The following is a 23,631-nucleotide window of genomic DNA, read 5'->3' on the forward strand; positions in this document are numbered from 1 at the left end:
ATCATATTATTGTCCAGCCATTGATGCACGTAAAAATGTTGCATGAAGAAGATAAAAATTCCTTGGCAGCCAAGCTTGACTGGTGGATTGATACGTGCAGACGCACCAGTCAACCTCCAGAGCAAAGTTTCTGTACGCATCATGCCAAGAACGACTGAAACGCGATCAGGCCAAAGGGGCTAAAGGGCGTAAATGGCCGTCGGAAGTAAAAACGCCACCATATTTGCAATTCACAGGAAGATCTGCTAAAATCGTGCATATAAATTAGTACACTGCTGAGATAGAAGGTAGATAGAAAATGTCAAGCGAGATCCTGCAGTCCGCAATCATGTTGTCTCGTGCCTCTTCAGTGCCGCTGGCCGACCTGTCGCCCTCCGTCCGTGCGCCAGCCTCTCAGCGAGCCTCTCAACAACTCCACCAGCTTCGTCGTTCTCCATAGTTCGTCGTATTAGAGTCTCCATATCCAAATCCTCACCATCCGCAGTTCCCCTTCTACCAGGGTATCTCATGCTGGGTACGGGGAACGCGCCAGGGACCGGAGGGTTGAACGTGGGGATTCGCTCATTCATCATGTCAGATCGGCGTCTGGAAGAGAATTAGTTTCAAGTATCGAGAAGAAGACAAAAGAATACGGACGCGTCGGCAAAAGTTCTAATGCTCCGGCCAACTTGTTGAACACCGAGGGCATCAGTTCCTATACGAGCTCCCACAGCTGCGCTGTTCGACGATTCATCTCCCATTGTGAGCTCAGAAGCTGATTCGGCTTCCTCCCTATTAGGAAAATATCAGATCCCGTTAAATTTTGAGGAAGAAAGACAAACCGAAGAATCTGGAACACCCTCTGCATACGTCCTACCGCTAGGATCTTGTTCCTGATTTCTTCTCGCCGCTGCTGGAAGCTTGCGGCGTCTGCCAGAGCCTGAATATCGCCTTCGCTGTCCGAATCTGTCTCGCCTAGCTCCTCTTCGCTGCATACGCTTAGAACGGCTAACAGCATCTCGGTGACTAAAAAATTCCTTAACATCTTACTTCTTGGGGAGTGTAAAGACAACCTACTCTTGGCACCGACGAATGGTAGACTCCATGTAAAGGCATCCATAAAGTTGGGAAGCCAATAAGGATGTGAGCTAGAATTATACTGTCTTATGGTTATGTTCTTGTTCGCATATTTCAAAACTGCTCCACGATTATGGTATACGTCCAGATAGTTTGGCGCGGAGAATATAGTAATGACAGAAGGGAATTTTTTCTGTGGGGTCTTCTTGTGCATGGTGTAACTGGATAAATATGAGCGAGGATTTGTGAAAGTAGCACGGCCATACCCTGCATCTTGTGCTTCATGACCTCGTATTATTCCTAGGAGGCCTGTCCGGTCTAGAAACGCGCATGCAGCATCGTACCTACAGCATGTTAGATGAGGATAGAAAAGAAGTATGGAACATACGTGAAATAGTACGAACACCCTCTGGTCTGATTGGGAAGGAAGGGGGTTCCTGGGGGTATAGTGCTACGGCCGATAGCAGACGGCTCCTGCTCGTTTCCATAATTACTGATGGGGTCGGCCCATAACAAGTCACAGAGGAGTCCACTTGACCCTGGCTCTTCGAAACGATTTAGCTAAAGCAAAGGCCTCGGTCATGTCGGATCTAACCTGATACAAATCTGAACCTTACGAACTTTGTGTATATCATCAAGCGAGATCAGCTGGGGCGATATACCACCATGAACGCAGAAGAATCGGCTATCGACTACAGCGGCAAGGGGAAGGGCTTGGAATGATCGTATGCAAGCTTCGTACACCACTTGTGTGTACTTGTGAAGACCTTGATCAAACTCAGAAGCGAAAGAAACGAAATGAAGGGTGACTCACATTCTCGTTTGAAGGTAAAATATTCAGTTAGATGGCGGCATTCATGGTTACCTCGTAGTAGAAGAAATTTCGTTGGATAGCACAGTTTGAGAGTATATAGATACAATAGGCACTTGCAAAGACATGAGTGAAGCATAAACACAGGTTCAATTAGACGCACTTCGATTCCAAAACAACCTCGGTCAACATAGTCTCCAAGGAATAGATAGCAGTTTTCATCGAGCGAGCCTCCGACGTCGAACAGTTTCATGAGATCGTACTATTGAACGCGTCAAGTAGACATCCTTGCGACGAGTGGCACGAACGCACATATTGGCCATGGATATCACCGCATACTACCCCAGTGAGCGGAGCCGAAGACATCAGATGGTAAATGAAACCTCACTCGTTACAGGGCTCTTAACATCGATGAGATTCCTCTCCTTGCTCAACAGCTTCGTTGCTTGGTCGAGGATATAGAAGGCCTGTGCCTCCGTCAAGCGGCCTTCTTGGAAGAAATGGTCCCTCAAAAAGTGGGGATTAGGCTTCGGATTGCCTTGCTCGTCGTGTATGAAAAATTGCTCGTCGGTCGGCTTGTTTATCGCAGGAGGGCGGACCTAGAAAAAGGTCAGTGCTCACTGCAACAAAAACCGGGCGCTGAGAACGCACATTTGGAACCATCCTTTCTCTGAGGTTAGTGGGCGCCCTATTCTGCAGTTGTTCCGGTAACGGCGCCAACGACGCTTGCGCATGAGGATCCATTAATGTACAGGCAAAATAAACGCGAAGGTCGTTGGCCTAGCCCACGCGCCCAAATGTCATGTGGGTCGTATTTGGCGATGTTAGGCGCAAAGAGCTCTTCTTCATCGTCGTCGACATCGTTGCTAGCGGTCATGGCAGTGTTTTTACTCGAGGCAGAGCAAGAAAAGATCGCATTCTGGAACGTCTCGGCTGCGGTATTTGCTCTGGCACGCGCTATCGCTTGGGTTCCGAGGCTGTGCATCCCTCGCTGCCAGCAGCCACGGGTGCCGGCAGCGACAGGGCACAGCTTGGAGGCTGTCATTCCTTCCGGGTACTCGATATTGATGATCTTCGTGACGATATGTAAGCGAAGGCTGGGTAATGATGCAAGCGTATGGGTAGTAAGGTATGTGTGAATAATGTGATCCTCTATGCTCTATTGACGTCGGCGGCGCCGTATAGGTCAATTCTACGCGCGGAAACAAGACTGCTGGGACGCTTACTGCTTGTTTCTTCTTGTCCTCTGCAGGGTTGGACGCTTGTGCTTGCTCTCGTCGAATCACATTTTGCCTGCAGTACCGTTGTCGTCGTGGACGAAGACGGTAACAGGCATCCCCAGAGTCCTGTGCTACATTCACATGTTAATCGCGTCAAAAAGCACCGTATCGCGTCTAGGTATTCAGAGGACACTTTTCCCAGGTTCCTTTGACAGGAATGTGCATATATGCGCCTATTTCTACTGTCGATGGGTACGCGATTCTGTGTTAAGTTTCTTATCTGTAAATTGTGTGTGTGGCAATTTTTTGAACGCACATTCATTGACTTTTCTTCTGGCCCCCGAACGAACTTGACACTTACGCGCCGGTATCATTCCGCAGCACCTTACGCTCTTCCGAAAAATCTGAAATTCTAGTAGAATGATATATAGTTAACTTTTGAAAATATATGGGCGTAGTAGTGTGTCAAAAATAGGATGGTTGCAAATTACTTCTGAGTGCGCAAGTTCACTTGTATCTCCCCCCAAAACTTAAGGGACATCCTTCGGAAGTTTACAATTAGCTATAGTTTAGGAACACGACACTAAGAGCTTGATTTATCACCACCTAGTCCAGTCTTAGCATAACTCCTCAAAAGAAATACGGTCTGGATACAATCTTTGTATTACATCAGGTCGTCGGCTGACGTCTACTACTATACACTCAAATAGCAAGAAATTAGTCAAATAAGTAATAGTATCGCCAAGACACGAACCAGCATTGGCCCGACCCCTTCAGTCAATGACAATGATGTCGTCTTCCAAACGGTCATCAGCACCATCCATCAGAATGATCCCATCCTCCTCCAAGCGCTGCTTCTTACTCGGACTTGAAAGTGCATCCACCTTGACGCGCTTCGCCGAAGGCTCCACATCATCATCCGTAGGCGCAGGTCGCTTCAGTGTCGACATCTTCACTGGGGAGTCGGGTAATGCCACTTGCTTGGGTTTTCGAGGTGCTTTGGGCAATGGAGATGGGAGTATAAAAGGAGGAGCGTCGGGCGGGTGTGATTCACTGAGAACAGTATTAACATCTCGCGGACGAAAAAAAAAAATGAGACTTACGGTAACAGTCCAAGGGCAACGGTGATAGTGCCCCATTCCCCCTCTTCGTCCGCAATCGCAAGCAGCTTGCCTCTCGAAACGTTTAGACTCTCGAGAGTTCGCTCAAAGTTGTCTTCCCAGTCCGGATCGCTCAGGACCCGTTTGTCCTCGTACACGCTCACTTCCCTTGTATCATTCCCCATAATACCCTTCACCACATCACCCAGTGTCGTTCTCGATGTATCACACAGCACTTTCGTGTAAGTATCCCTGCACACACCACAGCTAGGATTCGGAGGGCACATCCGTATCGCACTGAGAGGCACGGAGGGCTTATTCGCAAGTATATGCACGCTCCGCAGACTTGAGTATGACTTCCGTAGAAGATGGAGCGCTTGCAGCACGATCAGGCCAGATACTATCGCGTTCGTTGTAGCAATAGCCGGTATGATGTTGCCTGCCATTTCTAGAGATTGTTCTGTCATTTAAACCTTCCGCCGTGGAAACAGATAACACATACCTTTAACTTCCCATCGTGTCTTGCCCTCTATACCATAGGCAGCAGAGCGAAGATTCGAGGAAGCGGTGACGAAGTCTAATGTATCATCATCATCTTTGTCGAACGAGATGGTTTCCTCGCCGGCTTGTAGGCGAGCAGCTAGCCGTTCCGTGCTAAAGAACATGATTACTTCTAGTAATTGAAGCCACGGAATTTGGTCACTTGCCTCGAAACAAAAAGTAAAACGTTATCCCTCAACGACAACGTACGCTGATCTTTGATAGCGGATGAATGGCCGTTAGTTGCCCTTGAAGTACTAGCTTGCCTGGTCTGTTCATTTGTACCGTTCTGCCGCAGAACAAACGTGTCGTCCAGAATTGCATCAAACTCTAGAGGGAACGGGTGGTGCCCGCGATTTCCACATGTCGGACATTGCTAAAAGGTTTCGGATATCTGATTTAAAGATCTATATATGGCGTCAATACTCAACGCCAAGCATCAACGTGTTGATAACCTTTTGGAACACCATCCTTGCGGCGTCTTTTGAAGGTGTCCGTAGCGCTTTACGAACGCTCATGAATGCCTGAGCTTGTTCACGTAGAGTTGCTATTTCTTGCGCTACATGCAGACGGCAATCAAAGCGCTAAACGAAACTCCGTTAACGAAGGACTTACCATTTTCTCCCTGCTTCTCGGCCTCATCCAGTTCTCCGGATGCGTCTTCGTCTTCACCGAACAGCTGTCTGCAGTGCGTCACTACTTGAGAGTGAGTTGAGCCATAAAGAGCTGCACCACTCACCCCATTAGATAACTCTTACTCCATACTATGCAGTGTATGGGCTGACTTGGAGTTGAGCGTATGGTACATACAGGGAAGGTTTTCGGTGTCGGTTTTGGCATACAATCAAAACACTCGGTAAGGTCCTACGTTGCGGTTGGTTAAGAACACGAGGGTCCGGGCAAAAGGGGCGCACCTTAACTAAAGGCTGGACCTGGCCAAGGTAGCCAGCTGTCCCTGACTCAACCAAGGGCACGTTGGCCGCCATACACATCTTATTGACATGTCTCCGGGCATCTACGCAGCTCGTGAGAAGAGCAATTATAAGGACGTAAGTACATACCGAGGTTGTCCAAGGCATTCAACACGAGATCAAAGCTTTGGAACCATTCAATGTCATACTGCGTATCTTTAATGTTGGCAAAGATTGGTGTAATTTTCACGTTGGGATTGAAGGACCCGGCAGTTTGAGCGGCAACCTAAATGAGGCGTCATTGCAGCATGGAAAATGAAGACGCCAGCGGTCCGCACCAGAGCTTTACTCTGCTTGACGTCCTTTTTCCGAAAGAGAAACTGGCGGTTGAGATTCGACACGTCAATTGTGTCGAGATCAAGCAGCGTGATTTTTCCAAACCCGGTCAATACGATGTTTTTCACTAAGAACGAAAAGCATTAGCCAGAAGAAAAATATATGACCAAGTAGTAACGCACGAAGCTCGCATCCAATCCCACCAGCACCAACAAGCAGAACTTTTACATTAGGTAGACGCGCATGGAGCTCAGGCCCAAGAATGGCCTCTGCATGAGCTGTTCGGCGACGAGCAGTCGACATTGCAGTGTACAATCCTTCGGTACGAACTACGTGTAGACTTGAGTGAGAGTAAAAAACGGAGGAAGACCGGAAAGCCTGGTACGTGCAAGCCTTTTCCTCACGTCGACGCGGTGGAAATGGGTGGGAGATACGTCGGGTCACATGTGACGCGTTACTTCTGTTATTTGTCCTGGGACGCTCGAAACAAACATATTACTTTCTCACGCTCTTCCAGCAGATTTCTTGTACCACGGACACGCATTGCTCGTATAGCGAGTCGAGTTACCAAGCAACCCAACAATTCAGCTCATCCCGAAAATCTATTGATTCCATTATAGCTCGTGCTGGTTGTTTTTTAGTTTTTTTTTCTCACTGATTCACCGGAAGCATTTCAATTTTTCATTCAGTCAGCTTTTAGCCTATTTCCGGTTAGAACATTTCAAATATTTACCGAGAAATCTCATCTACTTATCGGGGCCAACATTATTGTTTCGCATCATGACATTAGCTGTGAGATGTGTTGCCCTATCAACGTGACCTGCAACGCCGCAGGCAACGTTCGCTTTCTGCAATGGCGACCACCACCCCGACTGGCCTTTTGCGCAAGAAAAGGAATTTCAAGGCCCTTCAGCTGCCCGCGACATCTGTAGAGGCTGCTCCGAATGGCCTACTACAAGCGCCAACCCCACAGCGGACCGGGATGCGCTCGGCACTATCAACGACTCTTGCCGACCTAAACGCGAATTCAAATACCAGCGAGACCAAGTCAAATAAACGATTCGGCACGCTGCAAAACGATGATTTTAGGAATTTGGAGGAGCTGGGAACTGGGAACGGTGGGAGCGTCATCAAGGTCGAACATTTGTCGACCAGGGGTAATCATGGCCAAGAAGGTACGTGGGCATGTAGGCTTTAATGGTGCCAAACTAATAGGCCAGTAGGTTGTCCTTATTGATGCTAAACCGGCCGTACGGAAACAAATTCTTCGCGAATTGCATATCATGCACGACTGCGACTCGCCGTATATTGTGACTTCGTATGGCGCATACCTCACTGAGCCCAATATCTGTATTTGCATGGAATTCATGGACAAGGGCTCCTTTGACGGTGTCTATAAGAGGAATGGCCCCATCGACATTCGAGTGGTGGGCAAAGTCGCGGTCTGCGTACTGGAGGGTTTACGTTATCTCTACGATGTTCACAGGATCATACATAGAGGTTTGTTTCTTTTCAGGACATATCACTTTTCTGACATTATTTTATAGACATAAAACCCTCCAATATTCTACTAAACTCTGCTGGCGAAATCAAACTCTGTGATTTTGGAGTATCTGGCGAACTGATCAACTCTATCGCGAATACCTTTGTGGGGACATCGATTTACATGAGTGTATGTCGTTACCATCATCGCGTTATGTCGTCGCTAAGTTTAGAGTTCATCACAGCCTGAACGTATCCAAGGCGGAGATTACTCCGTCAAGTCCGATATATGGTCTCTCGGAATAACCCTCATCGAACTCGCACATGGTCGGTTCCCCTTCAATGACTCGGATTCGGACGACGAGGATGACGTGATGGAAGATTCCCTCCGCCCTCCTACCATTACTCCCGACAGCCCCTTCAGCCGGCGGAGAAGCAGAGGTGTATCGCTTCATGGATCACTTATGACCATGAGCATCATCGAGTTGATGCATCAGATCGTCAAAGAGCCGGCGCCGAGGCTTATGGCTGTCGGACCGGATGGGGGGAGGCGGTTCCCCGTCGAAGCAGAGGAGTTCGTTGACGCCTGCTTGGACAAGGAGCCAGAGAAGAGAGGGATGCCGGGTGGATTGGCGGTAAGCTATTTCTCTGCCGACTTGAGAGGCTTCGATTTGACAACATTTTTAGCAATTCAAATGGATAGAGATGTCCAAGAACGACCCCATAGATTTGAAAGCCTGGGCTGCCACCACCTAGAGCGATTTATTGACAACATTTAGGTATGATTTAGGTGTACATATACCATTTTTCCGCTATCGTACTGCACTTATTCTTGTATGTATAACTAACAACGGAATCGGATATTGGTGAGAAAGGTGTGTTAATTACGAGGGTGTACATAGAAGATACTTTACAAGTTATAAGCTACACAAAATACATATCAGTTATACTATACATGAGAGCGCGCATGGCACGGATTAACGGCCGTCGGCTAGACATTTGCTGGCTGGGTAGGGACTGGCTGCCCAGCCCCCGTGTTTGTGGTCTCGGAAGCCAACCCCTCTGTCCTTTTCCACTCTGGCACTAGTATTCTCCTCAGACGCAAATCCATGAGCAGAATGCATCAGGGCCAGGATACCCAAGAGCGTTAGCAAGGACCAGCCTATCCAAGCGAAGGCGAGAATCGCCGTCATGATATTGCACTGCTTTCCGCTAAAGGCGCACCAGTTGTGGCCTGGAAGAATTCGGTTCTAAAAGATAGGAAAAATAAAATTGGCATCGACTGGGGATAAACTGGGGATCAATTACTTACGATTGTATACACGGCGCCGACAAGCCAAAACAGCCACAGGATGGCCAGTCCCAACAGCTCAAAGGGAAGGTGCTTGGGATGCCTTCGAGCTGTATTGGCATTGTCTCGAGAGCTCGAAGCGCGCTCAGCAAATATCATGAGCATTCTACATATGAGCGTCAATCGACTGTACCCTTTGAAACATATACGATGCAAACGCACGCAAGCGGTACCCAGAGCACAGTGAAGATGGAAGAAACCAGAAGTTCCACGATGATGGGCTCTGGAAGACTGTCTAAGGAGAGATCGACCGACCATACATGAGGGACGTACGATAGCCTACTCCCTGACTTTTTGTGAAATGGATGCGATACGCCGTGAGGCCAAGCAGGATGACTGCAATGGGCCACTAGTAGATCGTTTGGTAAGCAAGCACTCCGGCAAGTAGGACAGAATACTGACAAGTAAGGCGTACAAAGCCACGCGCCTTAGAGTGTAGTTGTAGGTGCCTCCCATTTGGTATTCCGAGTAAAAGCTTCGAAGAGAAAGACGCGATATATGTGTAGAATAGCGTAGAATTTTCTTAACCCTACCCTTAAATACGCGCCATGGGGGTCACCCCACAGCGCCTGACTATAGCATGATCTCACTGGTATGTCATCACTCGATACAGACAATTCAATGATCATGTCCGCTTACTAGCGCGTATCTATCAGCCGGACATCATTCATAATGATCGGGTATTGAAAGGCTTGCGTACAGAGTGAAAAATTGAACGGGTGTCCTTCTGGTGGCCTGCAGAGACCTGTAGCGCAGAAGGGGGCCATGAACCTGAGAGTGGGAACAGCGGAAAATGCGCTCCTTTGGTTGCGAGTAGTTCATCGTGGTTCGAGCTGCAAATTCTTCCGGGTTTCGGCATGGTCGGCTTCTACTTCTATGGCTCCGATTATCCGAATTCCCCTATCTTATTTTTGTAGTGTCACGCGATTTTAGACAAGGTAACGAACCATGCGCACCTCTAATGTCCAGCTCCCTACCGAGCTCGTCGAGTGTATCATTCTGGAAATTTGGAACTCTGAGCATCCTTCAGATGAACGGATCACCTTCATGACGGCATGCCCCCTTATCAACAGCGTGTGGAAGGATGTCTTCGCACGTATTACTTCTCGAGACATCTACGTCCCAACCGTTGCATATCTATTCTATCTCAGCTCTATCATCTATCTCGATAATTCTGCAATCTATCCCACCTCTCTCCCCGATTCTACCCGCACCATAACTTGTTATGTTGATCTCATTAAATCGACGGAAGACGCCGCGAAGGAACCGTATTCAGCGTTCTGCAGCCTGCCCAATTACATCGGTTTTCGCAAGTGCTTTCCCAACATTGAGCGAATCAATCTTGAGATCAAGTTTCGCATCGGATGGCATCGGCACTTTTTGTATCATCACCAGCTCTTCCAAACTCGCGTTTCTATAATCCTCGAGCATGCAAATGCACAGCTGTGCAGGCTGCTTGTTGACTGGAGTATCGTTGTAGATGATCCACCATATGTTGAAGAAGTCGGTTTCGCTCTCCGAAGATCATGGACCACCATTCTTTCAGAGATTACTTTTGACATGGTGCAATGTGGCCGAAACTTTACGCCAATATGGTTCACAAGATCAATATATTCTGCGGTAGATGGTTCGGTATATCAAGGGGGGGCACGCCATTTTCATAGTCAGATTTTTATCAGAGAGTCAAAGGGTGACCTGCGGGATATCAATTATCGCTTCAGGAAGGCCGCCCGAAGATCTTGGAGTGAGATACCTCTTTTTTCTTCGCCTTCTGCTACTTTACTGACTACTGCCAAATTAGGTCTGAAAAACATCTTTTCCGGAATTCGCGAAGACCTGGAATTCATATTTAACTCAGATAACGTGACTGAAAGTCGCGCTTGGGATTATATTCTGACGCAAAAAAAGCTGAGCATTTTTCAATGAAGACTACGACGTGGAGGCAGTTCGAGTTTATCCGACTCGGTCCCCCTATTCTAGTCCATGCGTCCCTAATGTCCGGCTCCCAACCGTTGAGCTCATCGAGTACGTTGTCCTGGAATTTTGGTACTCTGAGCATGACCGTATTACATGACAGCGCGCTCCCTCATCAACCTTGCCTCTTAGTCAAAAGAACGTTGATTTCTCTGGAGCTGTAAAGCTTGTGATTGATATTATCACTGGGCTAAGGGTGTACATCCATAATTGCTCTGTATGTAGTACGGCGCTATTACATTTTGGATTAGCTGCAGAATCATGAGTTGAATTTCTCCTTGAGCCAAAAGTATGAAGAACGCTTGCTTACCCAATGACCTTGGGGTCTGATGTACGAACAGAGCCGCAGACGGGCGGATAAAAACCGAAATCGCAGAATGTGATGGGCGGGGCTGCTGAAGGGCGACGATCATGACTGCGAGTTTTTACCCGCAGATGTGACGAGGAGGAGTGCTCAAGCTTTCTCTTCTGTGAAATCTCTAACGCTCCGAATGACCTAGCGAGATCGTCTTCGCGAAAGGTCATATGTTGAGACTCAGAACAAGAGGGGATAGAAAGATTGGGCGTAGAAGCTGTCCGATGATGGCGCTTAGGGCTTGACTTCACGTGATGAGAAGAGGGCAGTCCCGAGGAAGAATAATGCTGCATTAGTGCTGGAGCTCCATACGAAAGGCGCCGCGATGTCGTAGTTTGCGGACCTTCGGGAAAGGGTTGTCGTAGAGCTGGCAGAACTCCTTTAACATGAGTCATTGAGGGATGAATAAACTCGTATGATACCTGATTTCTCTGCTTCTTTGAGACAGCGATAGTGAAGCTTCGCATTCCTTTGATAATCTCTGCAATTTAAACATAAGAAGGAGAGAGCCAGGGAGAAGAGGAGCGTACTTCTGGGAATGCATTGTCGTTGCCTAAAGGTGTCTACGGATCTTAAACATTTTTATACAAGCTTCGAAGTGAAACACTTCGTCATTCTGATCCAAAGTTGTTCGGATGATCGGACCGGTCTCCCAAACATCCCTCTATACATCTCATAGCCGCAATAAGAAAGCATGCCCGCTCCGGGGCAACGCCTGCTACTTCAGGTGAAAACAAGTCTTGTATTCAATCGCTCGCATGTATTCAATATCTAAATAATGTGATGACTACCACCACCACAAGTAATAAGACGACTATTACTACTACTGCGAGTGCGAACGATATGAATGGCATCCCGACCAAATCCCGACTGATTTTAAGAAGCTCTTGGATGTCATTTGGAAGGCCAAGTGTAGCCGCTTTCGGTGCAGGAGTAATAAGATCGAGAGGGAACAAACGTTCTACAGTCGGTCCAGCTTCATTAGCGTCGATCTTTTCGTTATTAGTCTTGAGTAACGCGTGTCAAATGGTATTCAGTTATGAGCACGACACACTCATGTCGCTACCTCCCAGAAGCACATCTCACTCAGAAGAGGTTTGTGACTTCAGTACATTGTGCAATAACTCAATCTCACCACGGCGAAATTTCCGCAAGGTAGACTGGGAAAAATTCTACAATACCCTCCGAGATCAACTCGATACACTCCCCATCCCATGCGAAATCACGAACAGTGAACAAATGCACACCACACTCAAGAACATCGATGACGCAGTCCAAGACGTGATTGACGCATGCGTTCCATGGACCAAACCGAGTCCATATATGAAACGATGGTGGAATGGAGAACTCACAGAACTACGCCAACAGCTACGCAGGGTGCAGAAAAAAGCATACGGATTCAGATCGGTACCAGAACATCCAATTCACGAGGAACGACGAAGGCTACGCAATCAATATACCATGGCCATTGAGGTGGCAAAGACGGCATGCTGGATGGCATGGCTGGAGAATGCGGGATCAGGTAACATCTGGGAGATCAGCCGATTTATATCCCAACCAACGTCAGATGGGGGAAGAACGAGGGTCCCAGATCTCACGGTAAAGGCAGCAGGACAACACCCGAAGAGGATACGAGATAACAAGGAGAAGGGAAGCATCTTTCAAGCAGCCTTCTTCCCACCCAAGCCTACAACGTCGGCAGTGCCAAGCAACATTCAATACCCCCCACCAGCATGGGAATTCCAGCTCATCACAGACGGGCAGATAGAACGAGCCTTCCGCCATATGAAACCGCTCAAGGCGACAAAATCTGGAACAGTACCTAACTGCGTACTAAACCATTGCGCTGACCTACTCGCTCCACATATAGGACCAGTATATCGAGCAACATTCACATTGGAGGAATACCCAGACATGTTCAGCGAAACAAACACGATCATCTTGCGCAAACCGGGAAAACCAGACTACGAGGACCCCAATGCGTATAGGCCCATCATACTATCGAATGGGTGGGGGCGAGGTCTTCACGCAACGATGAACCAGGACCTTGTAGGATGGTGTGAATATAAGGGCATCCTACCTGACCGACACTTTGGAGGACGCCCCGGCAGATGCACCACCGACTCCATTCACCTAATGGTATCCAATATCAAAGACCAATGGAGGAAAGGTAACGTAGTATCCGTTCTATTCCTCGATGTCAAAGGGGCATTCCCCAGCGTGGATGTGGATATGCTTCTCCACGAGATGTTGATGCTGGGAATACCAGCGCAATACACAGAATGGCTGCGACGGAGACTAGCCGGAAGGAGAACAGTCCTGAGCTTCGACGACTTCAAGTCAGCCATCTTCGATGTGACTAATGGGCTAGATCAGGGAGACCCACTCTCACAGGTGCTATACATCATATACAACTCAAGCGTCCTGCGAAGGCTCCAGGATAGCGAACAATGCTTTTCTATTTATAGATGACAAAGCAATCCTCGTATATGGCAAGACAGTTTCAGGAGACCCATCAGGCAATCAAGAACATCATGGAACGAAACGACGGAGTACTCTGACTGGGCGAAGGAGCACAACTGTGAATATGGAGTAGCGAAGTTTCAGCTAGTTGACTTCACAAGAAAAACCCGAAATGCCACAACACCAGGGATACCTGGCGGACAGCGCGAACCAGACATGGGAGGCCCAATACAAATCGGTCAACATCTGATACACCCACGACCATCAGCAAAATTTCTAGGGGTGCACATTGATGCAGGACTGCGATGGAAGGAGCAAGGAGCAGCGGCGATCGAAAAAGGGGATGATTGGATTGTGCAATTCCGGCGACTTGCAAGAGTTAGCTCAGGAGTATCCAGAGAATGCATGAGGCTAACCTATATCACAATAGCGATCCCACGTATCCTATATGCTGCTGACATATTCTTGAACCCACAGATAAAAGCAACGAGGAAGAGGAAAGACGGCAAAAGCAGCATCAAGACAGTAAACAGCTTGGCAACGATCCAGAGGAAAGCGGCAATTTTGATCACGGGGGCTATTCGCACAACAGCAGGCGACACTCTAGATATACATGCCAACTTGCTACCTATGCAGGGACAGGTCGATGTATATCGACACAGAGCACTGGCACATATGGCCTGCTTACCACCGGGACATCCGCTCCACAAGACGGTACGCAGAGCAGCAAAAAGGAAGACAAAAAGACACAGAAGTCCAATTCACGAGCTGATGAGGGAGTTTGGCATACAGCCGGACAATATGGAGACCATTCAGGCAGTTCGATATCCACCGAATTGGGAATCAAGAGTAAAGGTGGAAATGGCACAATCAATGCAAGAGGCAATGGCGATGGACAGAAATGATGATAGCGAAGTACAGGCATATGGAGATGGTTCGGGAATCGATGGCAGCATAGGAGCAGCAGCAGTGGTGTATAGGAACGGGCAGAGAGAAAAGACGGTGAGGCTGAAGGTGGGAACGGCAAAGGAACACGAGGTGTATGACGGAGAAGGATTAGCACTTACGCTATGCCTCGAACCGCTACGGAGCATGAGGAATGTCAACAGCGCAAGCATCAGCATCGACAACACAGCGGCGATCTTGGCGACCAAGCTAGCAAGACCAGCACCATCACACCACATCCTCGACCTATTCCATAAACGAGCCGATATAGTCCTACGGCGCCATCCAGACATGACGCTCAAGATTCGATGGGTACCTGGACATCAAGGGATTGCAGGGAACGAAGCGGCAGATGAAGAGGCGAAGGCGGCGGCACGAGGCAACAGAAGTGAAGCAAAAGATCTACCAGCACCACTCCGCAAACCAATACCTCACAACAAAACGTCGATACTCCGGGAATTCTATGCACGGCAGAAAGTCAAAGCTGACCGAGCCTGGAGGAAGTCACCCCGCTACTCCAGGTTTCGGAAAATCGATCCAGCGCCTGCCCAGCAAGTTGCACGTCGGTACAGGAGCCTGGCCACCTCCCTACCACGAAAAATCACCAGTATATTGATGCAACTGCGTACCGGACACATCGGACTCCACCGCCATCTATTCAACATTCGTCGCGTCGACTCTCCTGCATGCCCAAGATGTTCATACCCCAACGAGTCGGTCCATCACTACTTAATGCGATGCCCTGGTTACAGCAATCAGCGCGAAACATTAACAAGGGCGATCGGAGTCTCACCAACAAGACTGTCGATAAGGCACATCCTGACAAAGAGGGCGAACCTACCACACCTCATTAACTATCTCAACGATACAAGGCGATTCGAACAAGTATTCGGGAGGTTCCCAGAGGTAGAGATAGCGGATGATGATAGACCATGATGGAAAGGAACAAGAGGATGATGACAAAAAGGGAAAAAAAAGCGACCGACATCCATCCTCGCAAGCCGAGATCAGATGGACGCAGGTAAAACCTGCAAGGAACGATATTACGTTCGCTAGTTGAGGTTCAACTCAAGCAGAAGGAAATACGAAGCAGGGACAAAGAAGAATGGGATATCCGGACATACGTTTACGTGCAGGATACGGTACACAAAGTACGACTTAGGATACAAAAAAAAAAAAAAAAACTCAATCTCCTTGGACCATAGTGTGAGGGGACACCCGACTGATACACTGGGTACTTACGTTTTCACACAGTACACGTTCGGGCTGCAAACTCGCAAATATGTCGCGAACTTCCGACTCTGCAAGGGGTTCCTCAGCGGTCCCGTCCAAGCTCATTCTCAGGAAGACCCAGATAAGACTCCTATCCGCGAGCCCTCAATGTAAAAAGCAGAACAGGAGGAGAAGCGTCAATCGAGGAAATGCAGAATACAGTTTTGTACTCGTGCCTCATCCAAGCCAAGGTGTCTTCTCTGCTCTCGGAGACGTGCGCTAGGCATTTAAAAGTACCAGGAGTGTAATAGAATGGTTCCGACATGCCAAGAACTGTACAAAGGATTGGCATCTGCGCCTGGAAACTGATCTGCAGTGACAAAAGGCCAACCGTCCGTACGGGGTGAGACAACGGTAACAGCTGTTTGATGACTTGTTAGTCAAAGAGGGATGCAATAAGGATGTATATACTCACGAACTATATCATCGAGACCCTTGAGCTTCCTGACGATCAAGGTTCGGGTTGCCAGGCTGAAGGCAGTTAGCTTCATACTGTTATCAGCAGTAACATTCTGCATCACGTACGACATGCATAGGAATGGTAGCAATCTGCGCGATGTTGCTCAATATATACTGGAACGAAGTCAATTCGCTGCTCACCAAGCTGTGATTCGAATTTCCCGCCTTTTTCGATAACATTTCGGAAAGACAAGGGAGCGCATTTGAAAGTGCCATCGTCTGAAGTTTTCATGACTGAAATATCAGACCGAGTCTTCCCAGTTCTGGAGGCCATGGTAGAAAATGTTTCCCGAGCTAGGAACAGCAACGAGGAGAGAGACGGGTAAGGTCTCACTATTAGTGAGAGTACTCCTGGTAATATGATACAGATGGTCAGACCGAGATGATATCTAGTGGCTAGTCAAGTAGGCAACACTGATTATTACCCTGCTGGTTAAAACGTGGTTGAGTTGATAAATGTATTCTTTTGTGGAAGAGGCTATCTGAAAATTGTTACACCGTTTAAACAACGAAAAGAGTGGATACGGCGCCATAAAACTTGATACTCATGGAACAAAACCTTGAAATGCGGCTGTGTGGTGCATGTATATGCGGTTGTAGTTTTCGGATATGGACTCTCGGTCGGGAAGATATCGATCTGACGATTCTATCCTTGCGCGCGCAAACTTCCTCACAAGCATATAATACTTGTCGAGCCTATAGTCACCTCAGTCCAATAAGACTAAGCATTTCGTGAAGCACTGACCTAAGTCAATCGATTCCATTCCACTCACCGTCGTTTCCCAGAATCAACTTAGAAACGAAAGCGCAGCTGGCGTTGACGTGATAGTCAACACAAGTTCTGTAAGCTCGGTTGCGACAGCTTGCCGAATCAAGGGCTTGTCAGACATCCAGAAGCCTAAAACAATTCAGCCAAAGGTATCATGTCAGATTAACATTGACTCACAATAAAATATTCCTTTCCACAATCTTGCCAACTCCGGCGGTGGAAGCGCATCTTTAGAATCAGAGAGGAAAACTGATAAGTTTTTGATCGCTTTGTTGTGGACTTTTTTGTCTGTTCTTCGAGTGAGAATATGAATTTCAAACAGAGATCAGGCCTTACCTGTACGCGAGATATTTTCCGAGGGGAGACACCGGCGAGGACGAGGACGAGGAATGAAGAATTTTTCGACCGGGAGGATAACCTCCAGCAAATGGAGACGATGAGAACAGAAGCGAAGAAGATTGTAAAGTAGAAGAGATAGAAATCACAGGTATTCCATTCAGAGTGATCAACATTTCTGCAAGAGGTACGGTTGCAACGATGTTGTTGTGTTATTGCTGGGACGACGTGATGGCTTACGAGTGGGGCTGGCTTACAAACGTCGAGAGTGGGAGACAAAGAGTCAGGATGACGGCCACCGGGTCCAACGCAACGGATGCGTGGCTAACTCGGACCGTACTACCGAATTGCCGGCTATGGCACGCCCCCGGGCCGTTAATGCCAGGTCTTCCGAGAGGGGTCTGAGCCCCTGATCGAAGGGGGTCTTTGCGCTAGACCTTATAAGGAGCGCTTTTCGCCTTATAAGGAAGGACCCTTTACGCTATTAGGAAGGTGTACCGTTGTTTCGTGCAGATCGACATCGGGCTGCCAAAAATCGAAAAATCAAAGGTCACACCATAAAACCTACTACTAAAGTAGCAGGAATAAGAAAGCATATATTTCTATTTTGACCATTATTACTGTCCTGAAAAGCACTTAGTTTATGTCTGGTATCTTGTGCCATCAGATACATGCACTGACAAAGACAACGAGCTCACATACACCAGATTATCAAAACTGTAATTCCATATTCCTATCCCAGGTCACTACCACGTCAATACCCGCCTTCATCAGATTTTCAACGCACTGAGGTATGTCCTTCAAGCAATGTACAAGCGTAAGCCTGCGGAGCCTCCCTACCCTCGACAGCATGACACTCTCGAACAGATCTGGTCCCTCGGGATACTCGTCAGGGTTGAAGATAGAGGGGTTGTAGGTGTCCAACGTTAGTTCCTGTAGTTCGGGAACCAAATTGTATGCCCCATTCCCCAGGCGAAGGGTCTCATACACATCAAAATGCTCATCCTGATAAGATAACAGGTCATAAATCTTGAGATGCTCTAGATTAGGAAGATTTTGAAGCAGGGTAACGAATGGACCGGGTTCAAAGAAGTCGTGAGAAGTCCAGGCGATGCCGAGGCAAGTGAGGTCGCATCTGGAAATCGCTAGAAAGTTGAGGACCGTGTCAACATCATTGGAGAGGTGATACTTGAGCTCTTTGAGACCGGGGGTAGGCAGACGATGGAGCACTGATGGATGGCTAACGCTCAGCCAGAGAAGATTCAGGAACTGAACATCGTAAGCATGTCCTTCAACACGCGGTTCATTTTCACCGACGTAACCGAATTCAGATAGGTGAGGACAACTTCGTAGGAATGTAATGGGGTCCGATGGTAGTAGGTTCGAGGTGAAACTACGAAGTTGCGAGTAGGGTAGATCAATGTCACACTCAGAATGCAACCGTAAGTAGACCTCTTGAAGGCGCGGTGCATCCCGGAATACATCCAGATGTCGGGGAAGGAGAAGGGTTATGGTCAAAGACTCCAAGTTACCCAAGTTGCCTTTAATGGGGGAGAGTGTGCTAGCGAAACCAAAAGGACAACTCCCATGCAATTCCACCTTTCGCCATTGTTGTGCGTGACACGAAAGTAAGCGCAAGATATTGATAGATATGTCAGTCTTCTCCAGATCGATGGAGATGTCCAGGGGATGGGTTCCACTGCGATCCAAAACGATGCCTGCGAGTTCCAGATACCGTTGATCGGACACCCCGACTTCCGAGAGTGAGAGTGGAAAGTTGAGGTTGGACCACATAGATGGTGTACTATTGACAAACGCGCGCCATGATGGACTGATGTTACTGGGCCCCCATGATACGGAGGCCGGAAGAAACGATAAATCGTTGGGAGGAACAGAATTAAAGATTCGCGACAATACTTCTGCCGGAATGGTGCGTATGGCCGTTAGAAGTTCCGGCTCCTCTAATGTCATAGGTTGCTCCACTTGACGTTCGTCTCTGGTTTCATCACTTTGAGCCTACGAAGAATTAGTGCCTACGCTTCAGCTTTAATTTGCTTAAACATACTTTAGCAGCTTCGTCGGCCAGCATTTCCAAAAGGGGCGACTTTGGCTGTGACGTGGACATTGCGTAGAAAATGATGGCTACGACATTTGCCCCCTTATATAGACGTCAGAAATAATGCGTACATGTATAGGGAACAATGCCCCTACTGTCTCCTTGTATCCTGTTAAGTTCGGTTGCGACCCCATCATCTCCGGAAATTTTTCCACGAGATTCCTGTCAAGTTAACCGTTATTTGTCCCGACTTCAAATTGCAAAAGTATCGACGTACCGAGGCCTCATATAAGACTTAGGAACCACGGGCCTGGTGGCGGTCAAGTCGTTATTTCTCGATTCAGGCCCAAGGGTACTGCTAATACCAGTTTTTCGTGTCAAGTGGTATTGGCCAGATGGAAAGTTTAAGGTTATAATAGCAGTCATCTGTTCAGATGCCGGAGGCGTTGTAGGCCTGAAGCAGTATTCAATGTCCAAGTATGTAGAACAATGCAAACGATTTACGGCTTTAAGAGTTACTCATTGCTATTCTGCACCTAGGCTCCAATGCATGATGCAAGACTAGGCACGCATAATAATAGAGATTTCAATATGTGACAAGGACTTTCGTCCCAGCAAGGGAACCGCATAAAAGTGCGGCCATTTATACGCTAAAAGGAAGCTAGCATGAACATGCATCCACTATCCTGAGTAATGTTAGTACTTACGATTATCAAGCGACAGTTGATGAATGGAACGAAGGAAAAGCGCGGCGGCTGTTGCCGACGGCAACGCCAGATATACTTACTCAGCTGGGCAAAGTTCGGGTAGTTCCGACTCGCTTTGGTGATTTTCTTCTTCAAATTGAATATTTCAAGTGGTTCAGCGACTGGTGAAGGAAAGGAGTCCTCCAGTTATTTTCTAGTTCAATGGGATATTCTGAAGGGTCCATGTAACTTCCAGCTCCGTCTCTTTTGATCTTCGCCGTTGTTTTACGACTACGAGCTCCCGCTGATGAACCTCTTAGGCGCAGGCAGTGCAGTGATGTACAGTGAATCGGATATCCCTTCTATCACGCCGCAGAGGTAAAAATGACCATATAATCTTAAACTACCCTTTTTTCTCATAGCTTCGAGTGATGTAAATAGGTAAGCATTCTGTTGTGTCGGGAAGGCTAGCAATCGCGGCAAACCTTATTCTTTCAGTTCAAGTCCATCAGATACTAATTCTCTGTGATCTGTCATTTCTGCACCAGCTCTATTTTAAAGCTGTGAGTTTTCTCTCCTGTACCGGTACGCTTACCGTGCTGAATCAGGGATGCCGAAATGTTTACTGCTACTACGTGGTCACACGGTGATGGGTTGGCGGTTCAAGCGCCCGTCGTGATAATGTGTCTCCCACAATCTAGCCTGTGGCCTTTTTTCAGCTGCGAGCTTCGCGCTTCATGATGTTAAACTGCTGGGTCTAGTGGTACGCGAACCTGATTCTAAATGCCTCACAGGTACTTGTGTCTTCCCTTACCGGAAAATGCCTGTCTCTCACACTGTTCATGATTGCCCTGATCGGCACTTTGCGAGTTATTCACTTGTATTCAATTCTCCATGGCTTTTACGTTGGAGTGCGGCAATGCAGCTGGGAATCCCTTTGCACAAGAAATGGTTTTCGGCGTGCTCGGCGGCAAAAATTTCTCCTGACATTGCATCATATAAAATCTGAGACTGATATCGAAAGTTCTCTAACGCGACTCATGGCTTGACGATACATTAAGAAGTCTCCGTTCAATGGATCATGTTCGTCGACTTTTCCCCTGCATCACGAAGGTATGATGATACTGCATCCGTGTGCATCTCGTGGTAGTTTTTACCCTTAACCCGTAACTGTCTTCTTATCAAAAGGTATATAACACAACACATCTATTCAGCCTCGCCCCTGCTGATCTCTGAATTCCTGCTCGATTGTTAACGCAATCACCTATGCCTTCTCCTATCGTCGAAATGTGACTATGGGGACAGTTATCCTCTACGACAGTTTTGCTGATACAGACCACAGATACGCACCTCTCATGGTCGGAGCCTTTGTGACTTCGGTTCTGTACGGTGTGAGTCACGATTGCGCTCAGGTCACTTGCATCACAGCGGCTGATGATCTTGTGAACACAGGTAACTGTGATGCAGGTGAGCGCACTGATGTAGTACGGTGTTCATAATTTCACAAATTTTCTGTATAGATGTACATTTACTATCAAACCTGTCAGAGGTATGATTGCATACCCTTTGATTGCAATTATAGCGCTGATGTCAGTGGCAGGGATCCTCGATGGATGAGACTGTTTGTAGGTCACATCTTTGTATCCATGGCCATTGATTGATATTCCATACAGGTGTTATATCTCTTATTGGCAGAGACAACGAACACAATCCTTGACGTGGGTATCGTCTTCGAACCATTGATTTTGAGATATGGTACGTTCATATGAATCTAAGATAGATGCTTCATCATTCACGCTTTCTACGAGGTTCCGAAATCCCGTTGATACGGTCGCCATTGCGTGAGTTGAGCTATCTTTGATTTTTGGGTTGTATCGGTCTGACATGCACACTAGTACTGCGCCCGGGTAAGGCGTTCTTTGCTGGGATGGGTATCCATGCTAACCAGCCCTGCAACTCAGATGGAGTAATGACTGTACGTATCTTTTGTTGGGAATGATTTTTTCGGACAACAGCGACTGTTTTATCCCAGGTCCTCATTTCGACTCCCGTGCAAATGTTTATGGCATGGCGCATCAGAATCATCGCGCAGTCCAGGATACCGGCTCTTGTGATTGTAGCATTTTCGTTGACTGCTATGGGTATGTTCATTTCTCATATTGTTCCTGACCTTACCATCTATCTTAGCTGGTGGAATCTGGACGACGGTCTCGGTCAGTCTTCAACCCGATTACGAGCAATTCGCAGATTTCCGGGCTGCGCCGACAACATGGCTACTATCCTCAGCCGTCACTGATATATTGGTTTCTTGTTTTCTGGTATATTCACTGGCACGTATGGTTTCTACTAGTGTCTAGCTGGGTCGCTAATATGGATTTATTGAAGTCGACAAAGAGAAACGATTTCAGCAATGATATTATCACACGGCTTATACGCTGTAAGCGACGGGATTTCCCTCAAATATAGTGTCATGACGCTCATTGACCGCTTGTAGACAATGTCCAGACTGGCACAATTACAGCTCTAGCTGCGCTAGCTGACGCCATCGTATTCATGACTGGTAGGGTAAGTGCCGGTACTGTGTTTGCGTCATATGGCACTCATGCGATTCTGGCGGGTTAGACAGTTACTGTGTAAGGCACAGTCTAAATTGTAGCGTCAAGTTCAAGTGGTAATCATTCTTCTTTTTTAGATTTTTCAGCTGGGATCTCTGTATTGCGAAGCTCTATTCTCTTTCGTTGTTGTCGTCGTGAGCATCAAGTATTTCTCAGGACGAATTACTCCCTCTTATCTTCAAATCAGCCTGAACGCCAGGAGCAGCGCCAAAGCCTTAAAGGCCTATGAACCCAATCCACTCTTCAACTCTTCAGAAGAATCATCGGCATCTGCTTCACTACATTTCAGGGTACGTTCCACCTGTGGATCTCTCCCTGTTAAAATTGAATCTCCGTGATTGTAGGCGCCACCCTTAATGAATGTGGGTAATTGAATTTCACAAAACGCCTATCCTGACATATGACAACAGATGACGACCGACGACAATGTCTATGAGCTTCGGAGTGTATCAGGTCCCCATTCGAAGGGAGACTTGGAGGCACCAGAAATATATGTCGAGCAGGAAGTGTTCAGCAGACGAGACAGTAGTGCCTGATACCTTTCGCCTATAACCGTTTGACCCAGGTGCGGAAGGTGCCTCATAGACATTACTTTCTGCAGTTTGAGCTGCGCCATCTTTTAATATTCTCTTTCAGTTACTGTATTCATGCTCCGTATTTAGACTCTCCAGGAGCATGTCCTCTTCTCTTCAAATCACGATTTAATTTCAGTTCTACCTCGAACCTGCATAGATTAGTACCAAACATTTACCTCGAATGACTACGTAGCGGAACTTCACGACCAAAAAAAAACCTTGATATAAGATCTTTCTCTATCTCAGGCAACGCGTGGCTCGTTCATAGCAAAGATGTAATTACCGGGACAATCGGACACCGAATGAGCCTTCTCAAGCA

At 47.6% G+C, this 23,631-nt stretch overlaps 11 protein-coding genes across 11 annotated transcripts; 6 read left to right on the plus strand and 5 right to left on the minus strand.

Annotated features, from left to right (window-relative positions):
• Window positions 1-326: 326 nt before the first annotated feature.
• On the minus strand, window positions 327-2,611 carry EV420DRAFT_1621955 (Metallo-dependent phosphatase-like protein; the record flags this gene model as incomplete). The annotated part of the gene is made up of 12 exons (XM_060475756.1): window positions 327-585; window positions 637-771; window positions 822-1,005; window positions 1,057-1,277; window positions 1,323-1,400; window positions 1,445-1,617; window positions 1,678-1,823; window positions 1,871-1,982; window positions 2,031-2,129; window positions 2,180-2,205; window positions 2,256-2,466; window positions 2,519-2,611. 12 exons carry the CDS (start codon window positions 2,609-2,611, stop codon window positions 327-329), a joined length of 1,737 nt encoding a protein of 578 aa, XP_060327198.1.
• On the plus strand, window positions 2,549-3,798 carry EV420DRAFT_749117 (uncharacterized protein). Its single transcript, XM_060483318.1, has 2 exons — window positions 2,549-2,996; window positions 3,053-3,798. The coding sequence occupies exons 1-2, from the start codon at window positions 2,614-2,616 to the stop codon at window positions 3,297-3,299; spliced, it is 630 nt and encodes a 209-aa protein (XP_060327199.1). The 5' UTR covers window positions 2,549-2,613; the 3' UTR covers window positions 3,300-3,798.
• A 62-nt stretch (window positions 3,799-3,860) lies between these two features.
• On the minus strand, window positions 3,861-6,277 carry EV420DRAFT_1621956 (uncharacterized protein; the record flags this gene model as incomplete). The annotated part of the gene is made up of 11 exons (XM_060475757.1): window positions 3,861-4,140; window positions 4,191-4,635; window positions 4,690-4,841; window positions 4,895-5,103; window positions 5,183-5,286; window positions 5,343-5,410; window positions 5,467-5,591; window positions 5,642-5,742; window positions 5,789-5,924; window positions 5,977-6,101; window positions 6,157-6,277. The coding sequence occupies 11 exons, from the start codon at window positions 6,275-6,277 to the stop codon at window positions 3,861-3,863; spliced, it is 1,866 nt and encodes a 621-aa protein (XP_060327200.1).
• A 547-nt stretch (window positions 6,278-6,824) lies between these two features.
• EV420DRAFT_749473 (kinase-like domain-containing protein) lies at window positions 6,825-8,484 on the plus strand. The gene is made up of 5 exons (XM_060483320.1): window positions 6,825-7,149; window positions 7,198-7,474; window positions 7,522-7,646; window positions 7,702-8,091; window positions 8,144-8,484. Exons 1-5 carry the CDS (start codon window positions 7,054-7,056, stop codon window positions 8,210-8,212), a joined length of 957 nt encoding a protein of 318 aa, XP_060327201.1. The 5' UTR covers window positions 6,825-7,053; the 3' UTR covers window positions 8,213-8,484.
• Window positions 8,335-9,385, minus strand: EV420DRAFT_749284 (uncharacterized protein). Its single transcript, XM_060483319.1, has 5 exons — window positions 9,210-9,385; window positions 9,081-9,156; window positions 8,976-9,030; window positions 8,769-8,913; window positions 8,335-8,706 (listed from the first exon to the last, which is right to left on the minus strand). Exons 1-5 carry the CDS (start codon window positions 9,261-9,263, stop codon window positions 8,434-8,436), a joined length of 603 nt encoding a protein of 200 aa, XP_060327202.1. The 5' UTR covers window positions 9,264-9,385; the 3' UTR covers window positions 8,335-8,433.
• A 363-nt stretch (window positions 9,386-9,748) lies between these two features.
• Window positions 9,749-11,064, plus strand: EV420DRAFT_1562995 (uncharacterized protein). The gene is made up of 3 exons (XM_060473913.1): window positions 9,749-10,551; window positions 10,609-10,832; window positions 10,885-11,064. Exons 1-2 carry the CDS (start codon window positions 9,756-9,758, stop codon window positions 10,731-10,733), a joined length of 921 nt encoding a protein of 306 aa, XP_060327203.1. The 5' UTR covers window positions 9,749-9,755; the 3' UTR covers window positions 10,734-10,832; window positions 10,885-11,064.
• Window positions 11,065-12,192: 1,128 nt separating this feature from the next.
• Window positions 12,193-12,594, plus strand: EV420DRAFT_1274828 (uncharacterized protein; the record flags this gene model as incomplete). Its single annotated transcript, XM_060467866.1, has 1 exon — window positions 12,193-12,594. A coding segment is annotated over one exon (402 nt), but the record flags the coding sequence as incomplete, so codon positions are not given.
• Window positions 12,595-12,663: 69 nt separating this feature from the next.
• EV420DRAFT_1225245 (uncharacterized protein) lies at window positions 12,664-13,233 on the plus strand (the record flags this gene model as incomplete). The annotated part of the gene is made up of 1 exon (XM_060466504.1): window positions 12,664-13,233. A coding segment is annotated over one exon (570 nt), but the record flags the coding sequence as incomplete, so codon positions are not given.
• Window positions 13,234-17,063: 3,830 nt separating this feature from the next.
• On the minus strand, window positions 17,064-17,330 carry EV420DRAFT_1274843 (uncharacterized protein; the record flags this gene model as incomplete). The annotated part of the gene is made up of 2 exons (XM_060467868.1): window positions 17,064-17,173; window positions 17,222-17,330. Coding segments are annotated over 2 exons (219 nt in total), but the record flags the coding sequence as incomplete, so codon positions are not given.
• Window positions 17,331-18,041: 711 nt separating this feature from the next.
• On the minus strand, window positions 18,042-19,596 carry EV420DRAFT_749682 (uncharacterized protein). Its single transcript, XM_060483322.1, has 2 exons — window positions 19,446-19,596; window positions 18,042-19,396 (listed from the first exon to the last, which is right to left on the minus strand). The coding sequence occupies exons 1-2, from the start codon at window positions 19,503-19,505 to the stop codon at window positions 18,092-18,094; spliced, it is 1,365 nt and encodes a 454-aa protein (XP_060327207.1). The 5' UTR covers window positions 19,506-19,596; the 3' UTR covers window positions 18,042-18,091.
• Window positions 19,597-21,010: 1,414 nt separating this feature from the next.
• Window positions 21,011-23,362, plus strand: EV420DRAFT_749702 (uncharacterized protein). The gene is made up of 19 exons (XM_060483323.1): window positions 21,011-21,205; window positions 21,337-21,411; window positions 21,465-21,513; window positions 21,575-21,589; window positions 21,643-21,671; window positions 21,723-21,747; window positions 21,796-21,877; window positions 21,931-21,963; window positions 22,018-22,029; window positions 22,084-22,097; window positions 22,155-22,263; window positions 22,310-22,452; window positions 22,508-22,559; window positions 22,617-22,687; window positions 22,745-22,755; window positions 22,815-22,871; window positions 22,925-23,027; window positions 23,082-23,099; window positions 23,148-23,362. The coding sequence occupies exons 2-19, from the start codon at window positions 21,389-21,391 to the stop codon at window positions 23,271-23,273; spliced, it is 972 nt and encodes a 323-aa protein (XP_060327208.1). The 5' UTR covers window positions 21,011-21,205; window positions 21,337-21,388; the 3' UTR covers window positions 23,274-23,362.
• The last annotated feature ends 269 nt before the right edge of the window (window positions 23,363-23,631 follow it).

The sequence above is a fragment of the Desarmillaria tabescens genome (assembly GCF_030435595.1).
Source record: "Desarmillaria tabescens strain CCBAS 213 chromosome Unknown EV420scaffold_36, whole genome shotgun sequence".
Taxonomy (NCBI): Eukaryota; Fungi; Basidiomycota; class Agaricomycetes; order Agaricales; family Physalacriaceae; genus Desarmillaria; species Desarmillaria tabescens.

Excerpts from the sequence above, each read along its gene's own strand:
- EV420DRAFT_749473 (XM_060483320.1), top strand. The coding sequence starts at position 7,054 with ATGATTTTAGGAATTTGGAGGAGCTGGGAACTGGGAACGGTGGGAGCG. Across the intron at positions 7,150-7,197 it reads GGGTAATCATGGCCAAGAAG|GTTGTCCTTATTGATGCTAA; the intron begins GTACGTGGGCAT and ends ATAGGCCAGTAG. Across the intron at positions 8,092-8,143 it reads GGATGCCGGGTGGATTGGCG|CAATTCAAATGGATAGAGAT; the intron begins GTAAGCTATTTC and ends CAACATTTTTAG.
- EV420DRAFT_749682 (XM_060483322.1), bottom strand. The coding sequence starts at position 19,505 with ATGTCCACGTCACAGCCAAAGTCGCCCCTTTTGGAAATGCTGGCCGAC. Across the intron at positions 19,397-19,445 it reads TGGCCGACGAAGCTGCTAAA|GCTCAAAGTGATGAAACCAG; the intron begins GTATGTTTAAGC and ends AATTCTTCGTAG.
- EV420DRAFT_749284 (XM_060483319.1), bottom strand. The coding sequence starts at position 9,263 with ATGGGAGGCACCTACAACTACACTCTAAGGCGCGTGGCTTTGTACGCC. Across the intron at positions 8,914-8,975 it reads TTCACTGTGCTCTGGGTACC|AATGCTCATGATATTTGCTG; the intron begins GCTTGCGTGCGT and ends GCTCATATGTAG. Across the intron at positions 8,707-8,768 it reads TCGGCGCCGTGTATACAATC|AACCGAATTCTTCCAGGCCA; the intron begins GTAAGTAATTGA and ends CCTATCTTTTAG.
- EV420DRAFT_749117 (XM_060483318.1), top strand. The coding sequence starts at position 2,614 with ATGTACAGGCAAAATAAACGCGAAGGTCGTTGGCCTAGCCCACGCGCC. Across the intron at positions 2,997-3,052 it reads GCAAGCGTATGGGTAGTAAG|GTCAATTCTACGCGCGGAAA; the intron begins GTATGTGTGAAT and ends GGCGCCGTATAG.
- EV420DRAFT_1562995 (XM_060473913.1), top strand. The coding sequence starts at position 9,756 with ATGCGCACCTCTAATGTCCAGCTCCCTACCGAGCTCGTCGAGTGTATC. Across the intron at positions 10,552-10,608 it reads GGCCGCCCGAAGATCTTGGA|GTCTGAAAAACATCTTTTCC; the intron begins GTGAGATACCTC and ends CTGCCAAATTAG.
- EV420DRAFT_749702 (XM_060483323.1), top strand. The coding sequence starts at position 21,389 with ATGCCTTCTCCTATCGTCGAAAT. Across the intron at positions 21,748-21,795 it reads CTCGATGGATGAGACTGTTT|GTGTTATATCTCTTATTGGC; the intron begins GTAGGTCACATC and ends TATTCCATACAG. Across the intron at positions 22,453-22,507 it reads GTTTTCTGGTATATTCACTG|TCGACAAAGAGAAACGATTT; the intron begins GCACGTATGGTT and ends GATTTATTGAAG.